This window comes from Streptopelia decaocto (assembly GCF_964273445.1).
Source record: "Streptopelia decaocto genome assembly, chromosome: 8".
NCBI lineage: Eukaryota > Metazoa > Chordata > Aves > Columbiformes > Columbidae > Streptopelia > Streptopelia decaocto.
Window position 1 is genome coordinate 17714012 of NC_138662.1, and position 20159 is coordinate 17734170.

General features: G+C 44.0%; 1 protein-coding gene across 5 annotated transcripts in view; it reads right to left on the minus strand.

Annotated features, from left to right (window-relative positions):
* SETD5 (SET domain containing 5) overlaps positions 1-20159 on the minus strand; it is a 64977-nt gene that overhangs the window by 19722 nt on the left and 25096 nt on the right. For 2 of the 5 annotated variants that reach the window (XR_014184789.1, XM_082060216.1), the window contains exons 2-15: positions 19553-19727; positions 15652-15757; positions 14580-14782; positions 14201-14259; positions 13609-13796; positions 12515-12553; positions 10712-10954; positions 5716-5864; positions 5273-5390; positions 4736-4845; positions 4204-4450; positions 3919-3999; positions 1325-1588; positions 192-512 (exon numbers count right to left, since the gene is read on the minus strand). Coding sequence is in view for 4 of the 5 variants with exons in the window: in XM_082060216.1 (XP_081916342.1) it covers positions 192-512; positions 1325-1588; positions 3919-3999; positions 4204-4450; positions 4736-4845; positions 5273-5390; positions 5716-5864; positions 10712-10954; positions 12515-12553; positions 13609-13796; positions 14201-14259; positions 14580-14782; positions 15652-15757; positions 19553-19623 (2199 nt within the window). In the remaining variant the exon portion in view is untranslated. The remainder of the gene's footprint in view (positions 1-191; positions 513-1324; positions 1589-3918; positions 4000-4203; positions 4451-4735; positions 4846-5272; positions 5391-5715; positions 5865-10711; positions 10955-12514; positions 12554-13608; positions 13797-14200; positions 14260-14579; positions 14783-15651; positions 15758-19552; positions 19728-20159) is intronic. The other 3 variants (XM_082060219.1, XM_082060217.1, XM_082060218.1) reach the window with 3 other exon arrangements.

A 20159-nucleotide genomic window follows, 5' to 3' on the forward strand; every position in this document is an offset into this window, starting at 1 on the left:
ACAGGGCTGAGCAGCCAGATTCTGACCCACGGTGACAGCTCTCAGCCACTACAAAACAAATAATACAGCAAATAAAAAGTCAGGTAATTCCAACTATTTTGAAGAACTTTCCCCTGAGCCAACCTCTCCCTCAAGGCCGCACAAAATGTCATTTCCCCCCTTCTTCAGTTTGAGCACTCAATCACATTTACCTTTTTCGTTTTGGGGTACTTTACTGCAGCTCGATTTGTCTGAGATCCTGCAGCCAGGACAGCAGTTGGGTCAGATCCTGTCAACTGTCTGCCTTCTCCCGGACCTTCCACATTGCTGACATCTGTTGCGGTTACCAAGCTGGCAGTGCTTCCTTCCTCTGGGACAGCCTGTGCGAGTTCAGCTTGCTGGGAACTGGCTTGTTTCTGCCTTCTCAGTCTTTGGGCTGAACTTGTCCGGTATCGAGAGAAGCGACTTTTTGGTCGGGGCCTGGAGGGTTTTGCTGGAGCTGGCTTAGTAAGTGTTTTTTCGGCGACAGCATCCTACAATATAAACTGTCATTAGTATGAGGACCTCTAAGAGTATTCCTTTTCTCTGCATACAGGATTAATGATCGAGATTTATTTATCTGAATCGTAAAATCTAGTTGGACCCTGTTTGTATCGGCTCATAAGATGGCTTTGAGGACCCTTCTAAAACACTGGTGCATTGTTTTGTCTGCTGCGCTTTTAAAGGTGTCGACCAGAATGCTCATCTTAAGGAAAAAAGCAGCAGTATACGAAACTTGCCACTTGTCTCAAGGTAACTGCTCTTACCCCTGGTGTGAGCGGACATGTATCATTCCAGGCCCTGCCATACACGTGCATCCAAAGTACAGCAGGCCAAAAAAAACAAAGAGCAAAAGAATTACTCAACCACTGCAGTTGTGCATCCAACTTAAGTTCACACCAGTATGGAAGGGGCCCACTTGGTGAAGGAACTGGGCTTGTTCAGTCCAGAGAAGAATCAGGGGGACCCAATGGCAGTCGTTCTGCATTCAGACTGAAGCCACCAAGGAGATGCAGTGATGCATCATTGTATATACCAGATACAAGGCAAAATTTTCTCACCATGAGAACAGTTAGGAATTGGACGGGGTTCCCTAGAGGGGCTGTGCAATCTTCAGCCCTGGAGCTATTCAAGAGCAGACTGGGTAGAACCCCGGCCAAGCTGGTCTGACCTCATGGCTGACCATGCCTGCTACAGAATGGATTAGAGACCCCACGAAGCTCCTCTCAACCTGAACGATCTTACGATAGGACATGCTGCATGTGAGCTGGGTACAAGCTATTAAACAGGCCTATCTTCGTCTTACCACTACTTGTGAAGACCGCCGTGTGTTCACCCCAGTACTGCTGTTACTGTTCGACACGTTGGGAGCAGCAGCACTCAGTGCTGAATTTCCATCTTCAACTTCAGGAGTTTCTGTTTTTACTTCCTCCGACTCGGGAGCTTCAGAATTGATGCTGATTTCAGCATCAGTGCTGTTACGGTCTGACGGTTGCTCTCGTCTCCTCTTTCTCTTTTCTAAGTTTTCAAACATATGCATGATGGCTTCTACCTTTCTGTCTTCCCGGGACTAGAACACAAAAGGAAATTCAAGTCAGCACTGCAAATTACACACATAAAGAGGAGGAGGCAGGAACAGATATGGGATGCAGCACAGGAAGGAGACAAACTTGCCAAATAGCAATGGCAAGAGCCAAAAAGAGGACAGAGAGAAGCGGTTCTTTTCAGATATTTGCATTTTTCAACATGGCAAATTTCCCAGAATAACAACAACAGTCATGTGTTCATAGAGTAACTACAAGAACGAGACTTTATCCTTAAATAGGGCCACTTAGATACTACTGAGTTGTATTTATAGAACAGCCACAAGGAAATGCATAATTTTGAAGAACTAAAAACCATAAGAAAGAATAAATAGAGTGAAGAGACGATGTGGAAACAAATAGAGCTACTTGCCAATGACCAAACATTAGAAGCAAAGAGAAGCCAGAGGCAACAAAAGTGAATCAGTAATTTGCAGCAACTATAACACGTCACACAGGCTGACTAAAATGACCCAGATTCATTCCTTCCCTGATGGAAGGAGATCACCTAGCTCAAAAAAAACCCCTCGTCTAAGCAGCTTACATAGTGGATAAGAAAAACAGAACGTGAGAGAATAGAGAGGCAAAACAAAGGTATTTGTAAGGTAAACAGAAAGCACAGGAAATCTTAACACCTGGCTGTGTCAGAAATAATTGGTAATTATGCATGTAAAAGGCCCAGTACAATAATGCTGCAGTGACTGGCAAAAACCAGGCTGAACCAAGTGAATTTTAAGAAGTGGGGTCAAGCGCCTTCTGAGCCTTGTCATGAAGGAGAAAGAATCTGGAAGCACCCAGCAGTGCTCAATCACAGCAGCCTGGCCTTTACCGTTTCCTGTTCAAAAATATTTAATACAGACAAAAAAAAAAGAGACCGGGAAAACTACAGATATAAGTATTTACCTGGCACCATGTATAGAAAACTGAATCCCATTAAAGGAGATTAACTGGTGCAACGTACAGGAACAGGGCTTACAGGTTCATGGGGAACTAACACTTCACTAAGTCTTCTTGAACCATACTGTCCCAGAAAGAGATCAGCAGCCCTGCACTGAAACGAAATCTTCCCTGCGAGCCTGAGGCCAGCCCGATGGGTGACTGCTCTTAGTCAAATTTCAGCAGAAACTGACTTTTACCTCGCCTGTTCTAAAGAAATCCATGAGATAATCCAAGGATGTCTCAGCTGGATAGCCCTCAGCTCCACAATTTGCTGCACTGTCTTAACACTTAAAGCATTTACAAGAAATTTGCACATGGAAGATCCATATCACCAATTAGAGGAAGACGGGTGATTAAGCTCCAATACCTGTGTTGGTTGGTAGGATGGGAGCACTTTTTTTCTTCCTTGGGTTTTTGGTCAGTTTTGTTTGGGCTTTTTGGGTGGGCTTGTTTGTTTGTTTGTTTTGGTTTTGTTTTTTAAATTTATTTGGGGTGTGTGTGTTTTTGTTTTATTTTATTATTAAGTAGAACCAGACCAGCTCCATCCACATGCATAAAACATTCTCACCCAGGGAGCAATAGCTGGTGCCATAAGAAGCACAAGAAAGAAAACCCACAGCTCTGCTCAGTACAGAAAGTGGCTGAGAAGGGACTGTGCTATCAAACATCCCAGAGCACTAAGAAATATTTTAATCAAGACAACTGATTAAGACAACAAGGATTTGGGAGCAGAAGGGGATTTCCTAATAAAGGACATACCAAATTCTGTTGACTTGTTGCCAGTAGTGCTGTCAGTGATCTAACCCCTCACTAACTTTTGCCACTTGATCCAACCTTTTTCCCACATGGCAACAGGTTTATGAACCCATAGATGGAAAAGATACCTATTCACAAACCCAACCCAGCAAAATGGGTTAAGTTTAAACAAAAATCTGCTTCATGCTGTGATCTAGTTGAAGATGTTCCTGCACATTGCTTGGGGGTTGGACTAAGTGACCTTTAAAGGTCCCTTTAGACCCAAACTATTCTATGATTCTATATGGCTCCATAAATTGTACTGGCAACAAGGAAGGGGAGCAGGAACTCTTTTGAATCTGGTGCTGATTGTCTTGTTAATGGTGTGGTTTAGACTACAGAACAGCCCTGAAAGTAACAGTTAAATCTTTCAATTAGCAAACAAATCTGTCCTACACCTTCTAATCTGCAGTACCTGAACACAAATCCTGTGATGTGGAGTCAACCTGGGTGGTTTTTTGGTTTACTGAAGACCACTGACAGTTGGAATTTGTGTTGAAACAAGTGAAATAATCAACTGGACCTGTTGGAATGAAGCAAGTCCTAAGGGGGATGATACCCAGAGACTGAAAAAGGTACTTGCCCGTCGGCCGTGGACCAAGGCTCCCTGCTCATCTACAGGTTCCTCTTTCTCCCCTTCTTGTTTCTCCTCCTTCTCTACCACCTGAAAGAGAAGCCCAGACTTAGTACGTCTAACAATATTTGGTACTGTTTTAAAGTTATCAAGATTCCTATGTTACTCTAAGGTGCTAAAGGTTTAAAAAAGGCCTCCCGCAGTTACTGTTCTGAAGATCCCAGTGCTGTATTGGATCAGATTCTACACCACTGAACAATAAAAATATTGACAACAAAGTGTCAGGGGTTTTACCTCATTGTCACTGACTGTTGGAGGTCCCTCAGGAACTTCCTCCGTTTGTTGACTGCTGTTCTCATCCGATGCAATGCCCTGCTGTTCCATTTCTAGCTCCTTTCGACGGGCTTTTCGCCGGCGTGTTTCTGCCCCAATCAGTGTGCCTAAAACAGGTGGAGGTAGGTGTTCTGCAGCATTTGGGCTACGTTTCTGCACAGGGCAATTCCGGTTCCCCTTGTGACATGCACAGTCCACTTTATAGTTGCTGCTCCAAAACACAAACATAATTCGTGTCACTCTTCATTTCTCAACCCTCGTACAGAGACATTCAATGCATCTCCTACTAAACATCTCACCACGTGCCAAAGCAAGGACAGCAGGCTACCTTATGGCCTCTATTGGAGAATATGCCAGCAGAACTGGACAGAATAGCCGGAAAATGCATTTCAGTAGAAAACGGAGCAAAATGTAGAATGCGAGGAAAGGGCTGGAGGAAGATGTCCAGTCCAGGAGGGCAGTGGAGAGCTCCTGGGTGAGGTGAAGGACTCACCAGATGTTGTACTCATAGTCAAAGGCGATGGTAACCTCTGTGTCCTTGGCAATGGTGGCAACAGCATAGATACACAGGTGGATCATCCCATCAGCAATCACATGACGAACCTTGTTAAACAAAGTAGAGAGAAACTAACATCTCCACAAGTTGCACTCCTTACTTCCAAGAGGGAAGCCTTCTTCTGCAAAGTAGCTCTTATCTATTCCATGAATAATTATCCCAAATTTGCCACAGGGAAAAGCTTGCTTCATTCCTCTTGTCTCATCCTGTGCTTTTCCACTTACTACCACCTGCTTGTCCTATCATTCTGCAGCCAAAGGAAAGCCATAAAATAAACCTTCCCTTCCAAAGAAAAACCTCACATTCCCAAACATTCTCATCTTCCAAGCACAAACCATTAAGCAAGCAAGACATGCAGAGAATTTACTCCCTCTGCTGCATTTACGTTTGAATACTCATAAAAAGGGAATGCACTAAGCCTGTGTAAAACATGTAAAACATTGTGACTATGATGATGGTGAAGAGAGAATTTACCTCTGCGTTTGGAGTGCAGGAACGCCTGATGAACCTGGCATCGTTACCAAAGGTGCGGGCATCAACGCACATTTCAACGCCATTGAACTTGGAGTAGAACAGCACAAAGGGATATGGCCTGGAGAAGTAACAGAATGTCTCAATCCCAAATTATCCAATTCCCACAGCACTTAAAACAGGTATCCCTGACTCCATGGGAAGCAGCGCTTCCACCAGTGCTATCACTCTGGACACTTATGTATTTCTGTCATCACAGTTTAAAAGATCTAATTCAGAGGGTTTTAGCCCATAAGCAGAGCATCGAGCTGAGGTTGGATATTTGATTTCACGTTTCTATGGACGGCACAGCTGACAGGGGCCCTGTCAACGTGCATTATCCCAAAGAGACATGAGTCCCTCAGCGCTGTGATGCTCTCATACTAATCACTTCATAGTACTCTTACTTTTTGAAGAAATGCCCATTGACCTCGAATTGCTGTCGTAACATAACCTTCCCTCGATACTCAATTATAAGGGTATCAAGTGCCAAGTCTCTTGCTGCCCTCAGGATCTTCCGGTGCTTCTGAACCCGAGTCACCCTTCCCAGCTGCAGCTGTAACAAAAACCAGAGCAAAATATGAGAATTTAAACCAAATGCCTCTAACTCATGAAGAACATTCTACCTACATGAAAAGTACTCTTAATAGCAACACACAAACTCTGCCAGGTGAATATCCTGATTATTCTGTAACAGTTTAATAATGACCAATGACCTCGACAGTATTTATCAAAAGCAAAAAGTATTTTTTCCTTTCCTTCAAGAGGGAGTCTTACAAATCTATCAGACCAAGTATTTTGGTTTTGCAGCTAAGAGGCACAACCAGACCTGTCAGTTGCTGCTAACAGGGAACCGCTCTGCAATTATGGGCACTTACACAGACAGAATAACTCAAATCCTCCCTAAATTGTGGGTTATCACACATTCAGAGGAAAAAGCACAAGCTCTTCCCTCTGCAGAGGATGATATGTTCTAGCTAACAGGCCAAAGATTTAAGCCGGCAATTTCCGACTCCATCCAGAAACTTCTCTTCATCTGCCCGCTCAACTAGCACTGTGGATTGTTTCCTTTTAACATGAAGAAATACATTTTTAACTAAGTAGTGACAGTTTGCTGTATCTTTTTTCTGTTAAAGTCTACAGCTGTATTACAATGGATTTTCACAACTATGTGTCTTGACAGTACGAAACCACAACATTCTTTAAGCACAGACTTCCAAACAAAACACATTCTGCAGACTAATGGAAGCGATGTTATAAGCACTAGGGCATAGGAAGGACTTCTTCAATAGAAACAAAGAACTTTTCTTGTTTAACAGATTGAACCTCTCTGCAAGTAAAAATGCTGTGAAGATGGCTGTCTGCCCCACCAGGAGAGCTGTGCCTGCTCTTCCCTGCTTATAAGGAGCCGGTTTTGATACTTCTCCAGAGTGAACTGAGGCATAAGTGTTCTTACTTCAGTTATAATCACAGTCATCTATCTAAATTAGAAGTAAAACACAAGATTTCGTTAAAAGCAAGATCCCAACTTGTCCTGATAAAACCCTCTTTTTAGAAACAGTTACCCAGCAGTCTGCTCAAATGGGTAAAAATCACAGTACTTTAAGAAGGGGCTTGGTCTGGACAATGACAGAATGTGTAACATTCTGACCTCGTGAAAATGAAGTTAATGCAGCACTCGGCACTGGGAACCAAAGGAAACTCTCCGTACTGATCACAGGTAAGTAGTAAACCACAAACCTTTTTTTTTGTAGCAATCTTTACATGCTCTGAACTAAACCTCTTTGGGAAGGACATGACACTGATTGCTTTCGTATCTTGAATCAGCCAGTGAAGTCAGATCTACTTGTTGACTTCTCTCGTTCAGGTCCAGAATAAAGATAGCTTTATAAAAACACTAACTTGAAACCTATGCAGATGGGAGTAATGCAGGAACCTACACAGATGGGAGTCTTGCTATTTCAGATCTCCTCTTAGAGGTACATGCAATGCTACTTTTATCACGTCTACAGGGTATATATCTCTTTTTCATACTGCTGTATCTGCTGGCAACTGGAAAAAACTTGCATGTGTGTATCGGAGACTCTAAAAACCTTGCAAGGCATCGTTTGTCTCTTCATATCTCAGGTCCTGATGGGAGCTCACAGAGGATTCCCCAGCTCAACTGAACTGGCATAGAAGAAACACGTTATTCCCAGACTAAGAAGCCACACTGCTGGCCTTGATTTCTGATCAACAAATCCATGACGCAGGTGAACTGCAGGGTAAGACTGTGTACACTGCCGAGAGCAGCAGGAGCTTTCTGCTGCTAATATATTTTAAAATCATTGGATACACTTTGTACTATCCAGCTGTGGTAACAGAGATGGAATAAACGGGATTAATTTGTTGGTGTATGACAGGAGATAAGGAGAAAGTATCTGAAATTAGTAGATAAATTAGGACTGAGACATAAGCATGTCTCTAGATGAATAATATTGTTTCTATGCTCCCACTTGTTTGCTGTTACAATCAATTTCTCATCAAAGCTGGCCCTACACTGGAAGGCTGGACCAGACAACCTTCAGTGGTCCCTCTCTACCTAAATTATTCTACTCTATGAAATTCTCTTAGTATCTTTCAGAGATGTTAGTGTCTGGTGGCCTTCGCTCTCACCTTCGGCCCATGACTTGTATTACTGTTCACCTGATACTGGTGAAGAGCTTGGGGAACATGGGTGGGCTGAGGTGGGTGATGGGAGAAGACAATCCACAAAAGAATCAGAAGCTCTGCATCTGTGACAACGAGCAAACAAGTTGGGTAAAACAGGAACGATCTCTCAGCTTTTCTGGCAAGACCTTAGTTCAGCTTGTTTTCGTTTTCCGATTTTAGAAATATGAAGAGGATTAGCTGCTATGCTTTCATGCGTGAAAAGAAAAAATGATTTATTCTTGTCCTAGGCCAGGGATTGCTGACTGCTAATCAGACAGAACCGTTCTGATATGTTTGCAGAGCAACATCTGCATAATACTCAGTGGCTTTATTTTATAAAGGTCTTTTCACTCTGCACTTCAGAATGTGAAATCAATCAGGGGGTTGAGCTCAAGTCAGCAATTATCAGAGGTGACAAAGGGCAAATACTGACGCTGGGTTTGGTTTGGTAACAGCAGGCAGAGAAGTGATTCCCAGCTTTCAGTTTGTCAAGCATCTGGCAGTAGCCTGTACTAAGATGACTTCCAATGCTATTTTATTCAGTTGTTTTTATTATTTACTAGCTTCATATTTTCACAAGTTTCCCTCTGCATCATTAGGACAGTTGAAAAGGGGTTTATCTGAAATATTTAAATGATCAAAATCCCATATCCTGCATGGATAACTCCTTAATCCATCTTTCCTTACTCCTCCTGGCTTGGGGAAGCTGTTACGTCCCACTTTTGTCTTTCCTTTTCCTTTCCTTTTCAATTTTATTTTTTATTTTTTAAAAAGTATACAGAGATGACACTTGCACTGTTGCTTACCCAAGTCAAACAACTCTCTCCATTGTGACAGCATGCAGGGCATATAAAACATTTTCACTCTTTTCTACTCTCCTCAGCGTTTTCATGGCCAAACAGAGCACTTCTGACACCCACCTTCTACACACAGCTCTCATCTGCATGTTGACACAACCTTCCTAATTTTTCTTCTACCTCAAAGTACCTATTTCCTTATCTCCGAGAAAAGCTAATTTTATGTCCAGCCATGATACCTAGTTAGGAGACAAGTGATGCAAACGAAGAAGCCTTCTCAGTTTGTCTAATATAGAGGAGACAAATGAGTAGAATGACAATATAAAGCACAGGATGAGAGAGCACACACTCCACACCTGATCAGGAAAACCTCCTCGCAACACTCCACAGCCACCTGCTGAGCAAAATCAAGGACAGGAGGGGTGACCAGCACAGCCCGGGATGGCCACCTGGTCCTGCCTCAGTACCCAAAAGGAACTAGAACGCCACAAAGTCCCTTTATACTTTCCCAGCATGTGGAATGATGGGTACCTACCTACAGCTTGTTTAGAACAACTGCAGCTCACTATGAGGCTTTGCAACTTTCTATATTTTTGTTTCTTTAGGGTATATCGCATTTGGAGTCTTCCGAGTTGGAATGCTGGCCACTTTTCCCTGTGGGAAAACCTATGTCTGTACAGGGAAGGGAGAGGGCAAGAAAGCATGACAAGAACAAGCACATTTATGCACGGTATCTTTTATAATCATCTGTTTTGCTGTACTCTATGAAGTTCATAAAAAGAAACATGTTTTATTACTTATTTCAGAACTTTTCCTTATTTGAAGGAGACAGAAAAGTTTATCTTTGGACCCAGAAAATATTAAGATTACTAGAGAAGCAGAACTTTTTCTTCTCTGTATTTCCTCAGCTGCTCTCTTTAGGAAAGCCACTCACCTAGCCAACCCCCACAGAAGTCTTATTATTGCAGAATTAGAGGCAAGAGTGGAAGGAAGTTGGGTTCAAAGTCCTCTTTCTGCACTCTCCCTTACTGGCAATATCTGTGCTCTGCCTGATGTGCTTCACCTATATGAAAGCAGAAGGAAAAGGTGGGAGGGATCAGGTGAACTTCACAGAGCGGTGAGTCAACTGATATAAACAAGAATGATTCAAGCACAAACACAGACCTGATATTCAGGTTTCTGACTCTGCTCCCCTTCTACAGAAGAGGTGCCCCACATCTGGTTTGGAGTCCATCCTTCTCGGTTGCACCTACCTCTGTTCTCCTGGACAAGGAAGCCCTACAAAGCCTGAACTAAGTGGGAATGCTGCTCTCTGTTCAATAAAGCATGGACCAGATGAAACACCATCTGAGAAGAGTACCGTGGAGGACATACACCACACAAACACATCCTTTTTCTGTTTCTCCTTGTCTACATGCACTCTATAAAGCTGGTAAGACACCAATTATTGCACATCTTGGAACAGAGACGTTAGGGAGAGACAATTCCCTAAGATCAGCTGTAGTTGTGAAGTATTTGAAAGTTACCAAAGTCCAAATAGTCATACAAAATATTGAAATAATGTCAAAGGATTTTTTAAGATTTTTTTCCATTTCTGGAAAGCCAGAAATGTCCTATCTCCAGCAAGTGATAGATCTGGTTTTGCCTCAAGCTGTTCAATTTAAGGTAAAACACCTGTGAACCGTATCACACAACTGCACAAAATATCCCCAGCTTAGCAACACTGATTTGGCTGAATGTGGTTTTGAATCTATCCTGGCACTGGCATCTCTTCTGTTCCCTTTTATATCAAACCTATGCCTATTGGCCTGATATTACATGACCAGCTATGATATTGCTCCCTCATGCCCACACCTGATGTCTAGAAACCAAAGGACCAGTCTCCGTACCCCACTTCTGTCCCAATGGTTCTTACCTGCATCTGGGACCCGATGACGGTATTATTGCAGGCCAGCTCTGTTTTGTTGATCGTGTCTAGCATCACAGTTTTGCCCACACAGTCTTTGTTAGAGTTTAGATGACGCTCCAACAAGTTCTGGACATCAGCACTGTACTGGTTCGTAAAGGCTTCTTCGTACTGATCCGTCCAGAGTCGTATTCGGTTCTCCCACCCTTCGGCTGTGTTTTCATCCAAGGCGTGTGCTTCAGAAGGGGAATTCTGCACCAAACAGCAAAGGGTGAGCAGCTAGCACACAACAAGGACAAAACTATCCACAGTTCTCTGAGCGTATGAATATACTGCAAAAAAGGCAAATCTGTTCCAAGCTAGGAAAGCGTAATTTATGAGGACACCGTTTTCAGAACTTGCATCCACCATAACATTGCACAACAGCAACACTTAGGAATTTATGGAGAACTCTGTGCAGCACTAAGACCTCTTGAGAGCTGGCACTTGGCACTGTTATACACAAGAAAATTAAGCTAGCACATGGCCAGAAAAAGCTTTTTTAAGTCCCTTTGGAAAAATAATTACGTAGATCAAAAATCCAAATGCACACAACACACGAAGGCAAATAAATCTCATGTAGGCTTGTCCCATAGTCAACCTACCCATGCCCAACATAATGCTAGAAGGTGCTGATTGCATCTCAATCTTTGTAGTGATTGATCCCAAAATAATGCTGAACCCTCTAGCTAAATGGTCACCAAGGTTTCACAAAACTGAACGTAAGGCATAAGCTAGTACCCAGAAGGCTAAAACTGCACGTCCTAAAGCAGTGTAAAGAAATGAGGACAAAAGCAGATTGCCCATTTATACCATCTTGTAAGGCAGGGAAAAGAAGAAACTGGTAGGAAAAACAAAACATTAAACTTAATTCTTTACTTGGCAACAGTTGAAGTAATTCAACAAACGATACTCCAGAGATCAGTAACTTAAGTGACTTCATAAGGGACTGACACATATGCGACACTGAGGTATTAGTGACAAGGACAACTGAAGAACCATCTTTCTTTTCATCATATATATATCAAAAGCATTAAGAGTTTCCATGTATTTTACCCTTTCAGAGCACTTTCACACTAAGGAGACAGGTGTGTAGAGACAGACACACCACAGGGTTGTCCCGTTTCCTCTGAGCCACCTGTGAGAAGCCACTGTCAGCTACAGCACCAGGGGCAGATGGAACTGAGTGAACTTTAAGGCACCTCTTATGTTTCTAGGAGAACATTTAGCTCTAAGTGCAAATCTATTTTTTCTTTTTTTTTTTTTTTTTGTCAAATAAGCTTTCTATCAGATAGCCACACCTACCAGTATTGCAGAAGGTCACAGATCAACTTATCAACTCATCCATCCCTAGTAAGAGGATGTGGAAAGAAACAAGGCGACACTGCAAGGGACTCCTGACATTAAAGCTGTGCACTACTTTGATGGCCAAGCTTCATATAACTTTGATGCAATCAAATGATAACTGACCTCACAGAAGAGTGGCCACAACCAGTTCTACATCCCTTACATCAAACACCCTACTCCCAGGTGTCATGAATCAGTCAGGTCTCCTGGAACTGGATGACTTTTACCTTACAGAAAGTTATTGGAAGCAAAAGCAAGGTTCGAGGGGCAATTCCCTTTTGAACAGGCCTGCTTGTGGTGCAGGGCAAGGCTTGAGATTACTGAGGTTGGTACCACAATCAGAAATTCACCAGGCAAACCAAGACAGGCACAAAATACAGGGAGAAAAACCCCCTCCCACCACCAAATGTTCCCGGTTCTACTCACCTTCATCCTCAGAGACTTCCGGGAGCCCTCTCGAAAAGCCTATCCCCCAAACAAGGAGAAAAAACAAAACAAAACAAAACAAAGTATTATATATTTTTTCAGAACTGGTGTCCCAGAACCACACTAGATCTTACTCCAACAAACCAACCCGTAATGAAAGATGGCGAGAATTACAGGAAGATCTACACAAACAGCAATGGACTTGTACAAAAAGACTCTGCAATGCAAATCCAGTGGAAACTGCTGAAAAGCTTGATGGTCAGGATTTCTGAACTAAAAAGCCTCGCCTCGTACTCAGTAAAAATCTCAAGATCAAAACTATCCTGACTAACCCCACTTGCTTTGACAGAAGGGCCAGCAATAGAATCAAGCTGGTTCACAACAACAACAACAAAAACCCACAAAACCCCTGAAGACCTCACTTGGCTCCTGCTCCCAGTATTTTATTTAATCAGTCAGTGCCTACTAGAACTTCAAGGGAAATCTAACCTGGGGAAAACCACGGTAAAGCCAGCAGATGATGGGGAAGAACCAGCTGCTCACAGACTTGCATTCCAATATAAGCAATCCAAAATTACTTCAGTCCCCGAACACAAACAAGACAGTAAAGTCATCCCTCAGCAAACGCTTATCACTACCTACATAGTTTTCCATACTATCTTTGTCCCTGAAGGACAGTACCAAGCAGCTCTGCAGCTCAGATTCCTTAACACAGCCTGGTAATAAATGCCATGCTCCCTTCATCTTTCATTCCATTCACAAACAGCCCCTTTGCCACAAAACATATAGACTCCAAAAGCTATTTCCCCACATCCTAAGAGAGCAGAAGAGAAAATATGTAATTGAATCCAAGCTCTGAGCATGAATGGACAGTGTTGAGAAATAAGGGTGGAGTTCCAGCAAGGTAATTTTTAAACCAACAGCCACGTACTCTAGCAGGTCACAAATACAAGGCGTCACATTATTACACCAGAAAGAGCAACTCCTGACAGGACAAAAGTTTCTTGTCTGCTGCCAGCTCGTCGGCCTGCTCTCAACAATACTCCACACAGCATTTGGTAGGAAGCACAGCAACCTTGTCTCACTCCACATACCTTGATCTTTTTGGCCTTTGGAGCAGTGCGAGCTTTTTCTGTACTTCTCTTCCTCTTCTTAGGTTTGCTTCTACGGACACGGTTGACGGTCAGCGTGATGCTCGTAGGGGTGTGCTGCGTAGCTGTGTACAGCACCGTAGAGGGAGAAAGTTCTTCATCCCAGCTCTCGGTTGCACTGCTCTCCCCACCTGTAGAGAGGTGCGCTTCGTTAGCAACATTATTCATCGAAGAGAGAACAGTTTACCCTTATGTCTATTTTCATCAAGACGACTTGATGACCCTGCATAGCTCTTTCCTGAGGAAACGATACCTTCCCAGTTTTCCCACCCAGCTGGGAACAGGTCTCTCAAACCTCTGATATCTCACAGAATGGCACTCATGAACATTTTCCTTTTCTGTTCAAAAGATAGTCTAGTCTGATTTTCCCAAGAGCTAAGGTGAGGCAGAAGGAGAGGACAAAATTCCAGTTGTTTGGAGTAAAGAATATTAGCAGGAACTGACCACAGTGAGATGATTACAGCAGCCAAAGGACAAAGGTCTTGTAGAAAGAAAGCAAAAGTCACCGCTATCAGAATCACACCCTCAAGCTCACCTGACACGTTGTCCTGCTTCCGACGGCGGAGCCTTATCACCTTCCCCCTGCTCATTCCTCTGCCAAAGGAGAATGCACAATTGAAGCTGGTTTGTAGGAGTAAAGTCACTTGAAATTCAACAGGATGTCACAAGATGCGTGCCCTCAGTGGGGCCCAGGATGATAAGAACATCAATTTAACAGCCTCATCTCCACTCCTGGTGCCACCAACACTTGTCAGGCTGACAACGCAAAGGAGGAGGGTCAATACTAGGTAAAGTACCGCAAAGAACGCTCCAGTTAGCAAAACGAAGTCCATCCCACAGCCCAAACGTGACACGCTTTGGTATGAGAAGTCAACACGAGGAGCAGTCCAGATCTGCACTGCACCAAAGCTTACCTGCACTTTTCACACTTGAGGAGGAAACCATCTTGGGAGACACTGCAGTGGCACCAGGCGGGAATGGATTCTCCTTCTGAGGAGCTCTCACTGTCCCCGGAGTTCTCCTCATCAGGCGAATGCAGGCCGTTCAGTTCTGCACGAGGTATAATGGTCTGGACAGGAGGCGGTGTTAGAGGAGGAGGGGCTCCATAATTATGATCCTGAAAACGAGTATTTGCAGTACTACTTTTAAGGTGAAATTATTATGCCTAGAAACTGAAGCCCCAAATCCACAATTCCCAGGTTATTGCTTAACAACTGCTGTAAAACAGCACTCTGAATCCCTCAATCTACCAAGAAAGTAAAGCGATAGCTCTGAAAGATGTGAATGGTTTTCTTCTGCACCATTGGATTAAATTCAAAACCTATGAAAACAACTAGGAGATTTCAACATTAACTGCTGTATTGCTAATAATGTGAGATGACATCAGGGGCCAAATGCTGGAACCAGTTGCCCAGAGACGTCGTGGGGTTTCTGTCTGCTGAGATATTCAAAACCCAACCTGATGTGGTCTTGGGCAACCTGCTCAAGCAGAGTTGGCTTGAGCAAGGGGGCTGGATTACGTGATCTCCAAAGGTCCCCTCCAACCCCAATAATTCTTGAATGTTCTGTTCATCCCCTAGTTTCAAGCCATGTTCCCACTCTTCCTGACTGTTCCTTGTTTCGCATAGTTATAAGTTACCAATATGAAAATCTGCACAGCTGAAACGATAGAAATAGTGGACAATAAACCAAATGGGGCATAAAGTTGCCACCAGGAAAATATTATATATTCATATATATATTCACACTTCATTCCATTAAAAATCTATCACCTAGAACACTAATAAAGCTTGCTACAGAGTACGCAAGACTTCACAAACAATAAACACACACATGCAAAGTGTATGACAGAACTCAGCTGTAACTCAGTGTTCCCTAATAAATAAGCCAAAACTCCTACAGCTTAACAGGCAAAGAACTACGGAACAAGGAGAAAATAATAAAGTAGACAGTAAAGAGCTGATTCACTGCAGAGAGAGTACTCACTGCGTAAGGCAGCCCGCGATAGCTGTGTTTCTGGGTGGCCCCATAGCCGTGGCTGGAGTACACATTCTTCTCACTGACAGCTGGACTAGCTTCCACAGACTCTGGGCTGCAGAAAGGGCCAGAAGTAAAACCCATCAATATAACATCATTTTTTAATTTTTTTTTAATTTTTTTTTTACTGCCAGTATTTCACTGCTCTTTTCTATTCGACACATGAGCTCAAAATGAAGAAACTTCATGAAATCGAGGTGTTATTATGCGCTTCACCAGGCATCATGTGTGCAGAAGTTGTGCAGGATGAACCTGCTTTCAACAGCGGGAAGCAACTGAGCAAGGGCCACCCTGGATAACTCATTAAACTGGGTCTCAATCTGGGAAGTTACAAAGGTAATTAGCATGTAAGAAGCTCAGTTTCCTTATAGTTGAGGAAGTCGGGTCTAGTTCAGCATTCATGTCTGAACTCAGCCAGCCTGATCTCAAAGCCACTGAACAGAACTACCTCTGCAACCATTTATTTTCAACAGCAGTGAAGCAGCTTTCCTGCATCTGTGCTTGTTTCTCTCTCCCTCACACAACCGAGTCCAATGACCTGTGATAAAGCCTGCATGAAACCTGTAGCTATCCTGACAACAACGACCAGGAGCTGGAGATTCCCTCTTATGAAGAGGCAACAAAAATTTGTGACCTGGACAGTAAGCGGCCACAGACAAATGAGATTCACCCTGCGCTTTCTATGCAGCAACATGGTGTGTGCAGTGTGCTGAACAGGGAGTTCGCTGCTGAGGTACAATGCGCTTTTCCACCACATGGTGGTGAAAAAAAGCAGCTAAAAATGAAAGGTATATCCCTTAACAGAAAGCTGCAGAAACTCTACTCAGAGAAGGGAGAGCTGCAGTTCAATGCAGGGAATATTAGATAATGAGGCTACAGGCAGAATACCAGCCAGGAAACACAGTCTGTTAGAAACAGAAGATACGAGTCAGCTAACGTCTGCACAGATCAGAGGTAGGGCCCCTATCAGAATACGGCAGAATGTTACTGAATCGTGTCTGCAGATGAAATTTTCTTCAAAATTATAGCAAGCAGGAAATAAAAACACAGGAAAGGAGAACTTTACCTTGGACCTCTGCTGCTGTGGTGAGATCTCGCAGGATTCTCAGTGGATCCTACACTGTCAGCACGAATCGGGCAGTAATCGAAGGCCGTTGGACACGGTCACGCGTGGGGCTGTGTTAAGGCACCACCCAAGAACACTAACCCCTCTGCCCTTTGGACTTGCCATTAGCTCTCAAATCTCTACTGCACTGAAGTTTGCCCCACCCTGGCACTAAACCTGATATATTCTCCAATGCACTAAAACCTTCTGAGCTTCTGGCTGATTCTGAAGTAAGGTGGATCTACCTTTGCAACGTAAAGGAGGAATAATTCATTGTACAAAGAACTGCAGAACATGGAAAACCTTGAACTACACAAACCACACTTCTGTAGCTCAGGATTTAGGCGCATCACATGATTAATTCAGTTCATTTTCAATGTAACTACAACCAGTTAAATAGTCAAAAGCAGGAGATACAAGTGGCGATATGTCTCAGAGGATACACTACTTATAAAAGGACACCATGTAGAGCTTGCCACATAACCCAGCCTTCCTGGATCTTTGCAACAGTCCTTTAGGCCTTCCAGATTGGTACAGAGTCAAATCCATTCAGGTTTAATCGTATTTGCAGAAACACTATTAGAAAGAAAAGAGCCTAAACAGTCTAAGCAGCAGATCCGTCCTCTGTCCAAGTCATCCACGTTCCTAACTCCAGTCAGTATGGAATACCAGCGATGCTGCTGCAAACATTAGCAATAAAACTTCAAGATTGTTGGTGCAACGGTGTCCAGGGGCAACAGCGCTGGGGCCCGTGTTTCCTCAGCAGCACCCGCCACGGAGCTTCAACAACTTCCAACATGCAGCCGGACCCAGACAGCAGAACTGCCCTGCAGCCTCCACGTCACCCTCAGACCAGCACAAACACGCTTCAGCGCTTTCTTCCCCCCTCAGCATCAGAGACCCGGGGAAGATGCCGAAGTTCAGTCTGAAAAGAGGGCCAGCTTGTTTTCCTTCTACCTTCCCACTGCCTCCGTGATGCACACCTTCGAAATCGACCCCTTGTGAGAGACAAGAAGCTTAGGTGCCCCAGACTTCATGCATCAAACTAGTAGAATTCCAAAGGAGAAGCAGAGGACGGCCTTAACTTTGAACAGACTCGCGAAGGACACTTGAGCACTAAGTGACTGCATCAGTGCGAAGCCTGGAGAATAAAGTCCTGGCATTCCCAATTTTCAGAAAACAGAGAAACCAATTCAGAAATCTTCAAAAGCCTTTTTTCAAAGCACTCCGGCCTAGCCTCAAGTTGGACCTACAAATTTCTTACAACAAGGGAAAAATAAAATGATTTGTAGAAGGCTTACAGACAGTCTTTTTGATGTTTGAGTGTTAACAAGGGATATGTGTAGATATATCTGGCTCTCTACCGTGCTCAGCTCTGAAAGCAAAGTGCCTAATACATGAGTAACCTCTTCAGCACTCTTCCTCCTGTCACAAACAGTTTTAAATTCCTGCATGCTGAGTTTCTAAAGTGCTGGTGTGGGAGAGGCACAGTGACAAGCAATACTGAATGTTCAATCTTGAAAAGTGAAGAATCATATACCTACTGCAGATGAGTGACTTACTAGATTCTGATTCCCTGATCAAAAACAACATGTAAAAATATGGGCTTTAGGATGGAATGAAGCATCACAAAGAAGAATGCCTACAATGGGGCCAGTGCCAAGACAGACAAATAGAGCATTAGCAGTCTCGCAGAGAGTGCGACTGTGTGGTCAAACTCCATGCACAGTCAAATCAGAACAAGATGGAAGGGAAAAACAACAGCCCACTGCTCTTACAACTCAAAATTAATAGAGTCTGCAGCAATATCTGCTCGACACTGATCAATCTGACAGGCAGGTATTCGCACAGTAGGTACCTTTAAATAATACATGGGGGAATCTATCTCCAAAATGCCCTTTGTAAATTTTTGTAAAGAGATGCTACAGTCTGTTTCAAAGAAGGATGCAAGAAAGCAGGAGGTAGAAGCACACAGAAATAACTTGAGCCCTCCCTCTCGCCCCCGAGAAAAACATAGTACTCATCTGAGCTGACATCATTCTAACAAGGGTTTTAAGAAAACATCACAACGCAATATTTTCTGGATTTGAAATGTTCCTGACTCCTGCAGAAGCAGAATTTTAAAAAATAAATGGTAAGTCCCTTCCAGCAGGGCCTCAGAGATAGGGCTGTGGTGAGGGTCCTGTGGCGGGACCCTGAAGGATTGAAGGATTGTCCTCTGAGATGTGCTGTCTGTGCTCAGGGGCACAAACAACATCAAGGTGTCTACACAGGCTGACGCTATCTCACATCCCTGGCCAAGCTCCAAAGGGGCCCAGAAATCAGTCATGTAAGATTGGTACAGAGTCTGAGCTAGCAGGCTCTGCTGAGAGGGAGGCTCAGCACAGCGATCCCTCACATAACACAGCTTTTGGAAAAGGAGCTGGCTTGCACCTTGTCAAACATGGGCACGGCAAGTGTACGCTGCCCGCACTTGAGTATAGACTTACTAGCCAAGCCGATATAAAACCCATGGCTGAGCACCTCATACGGCTGGAATTCTCCTCCTCCCTGTTTCCTGTGTCAAACTTACCCATTTCCACAAAACCGCGTTTGTTAAACACTGAGACTCTGTCTCCACGTTCAACTCTCACACAGCCAGCCGACCAGCACCCTCTTTCTCCCAAGTGGCAAAAGATCCTGCAGCCCCGATTCCAGGGCCAGCCCTCCGACACCCTCCCTCCTCCTCCGTGGGGTAACACTCACTCCGATCCTGCAGCCATGTCGGAGTAGGACGTATCTGGTGTGGTGACTCCCAGAGGGATTGCAATGCTCATGACGCCCGTCGGGGATCACGGAGTCCAGAGGGCAGCGACTGGCCGCTCCGAGGGCGGAGAGGAGCCGCAGAGCCTCGGCCAACACGTCACGGACATGGGGAAACCTACCGGGGTAGAAACAAAGCATTGCATCTCCGTTACAGGATGAGGTCTCCCTCTAGATCCCCTGAGAAGGCTTGCACAGCAAAAGAAAAGCAGAAATAGATTTCCATCAGTGACATGCCGCATCATTTTTACTTCATTTTCATATGTGGGGCCAGGAAGGAGGTAAATGGTGGTAGTTTTGTGGGTATTTTGGTTTTTTTTTTTTAGAGTTTTAGATTGACATGCAATGAGCTGCTCTGCCATAAAGCTGATAATAGTTCCCCCCCCCCCCAACTAAACTTAGGACTAATTATCAGATAAGCAATCTATTAGCTCCTTCTGCATACAGGGAGCAGCTGTCATGTATCACCCGCAGCCCTTCATCAGCATTTCCTGACTCCTGCCCCAAAAAAAGTTGCAGGCAAAGCCCCATCTGGGAGGACAACGAGAAT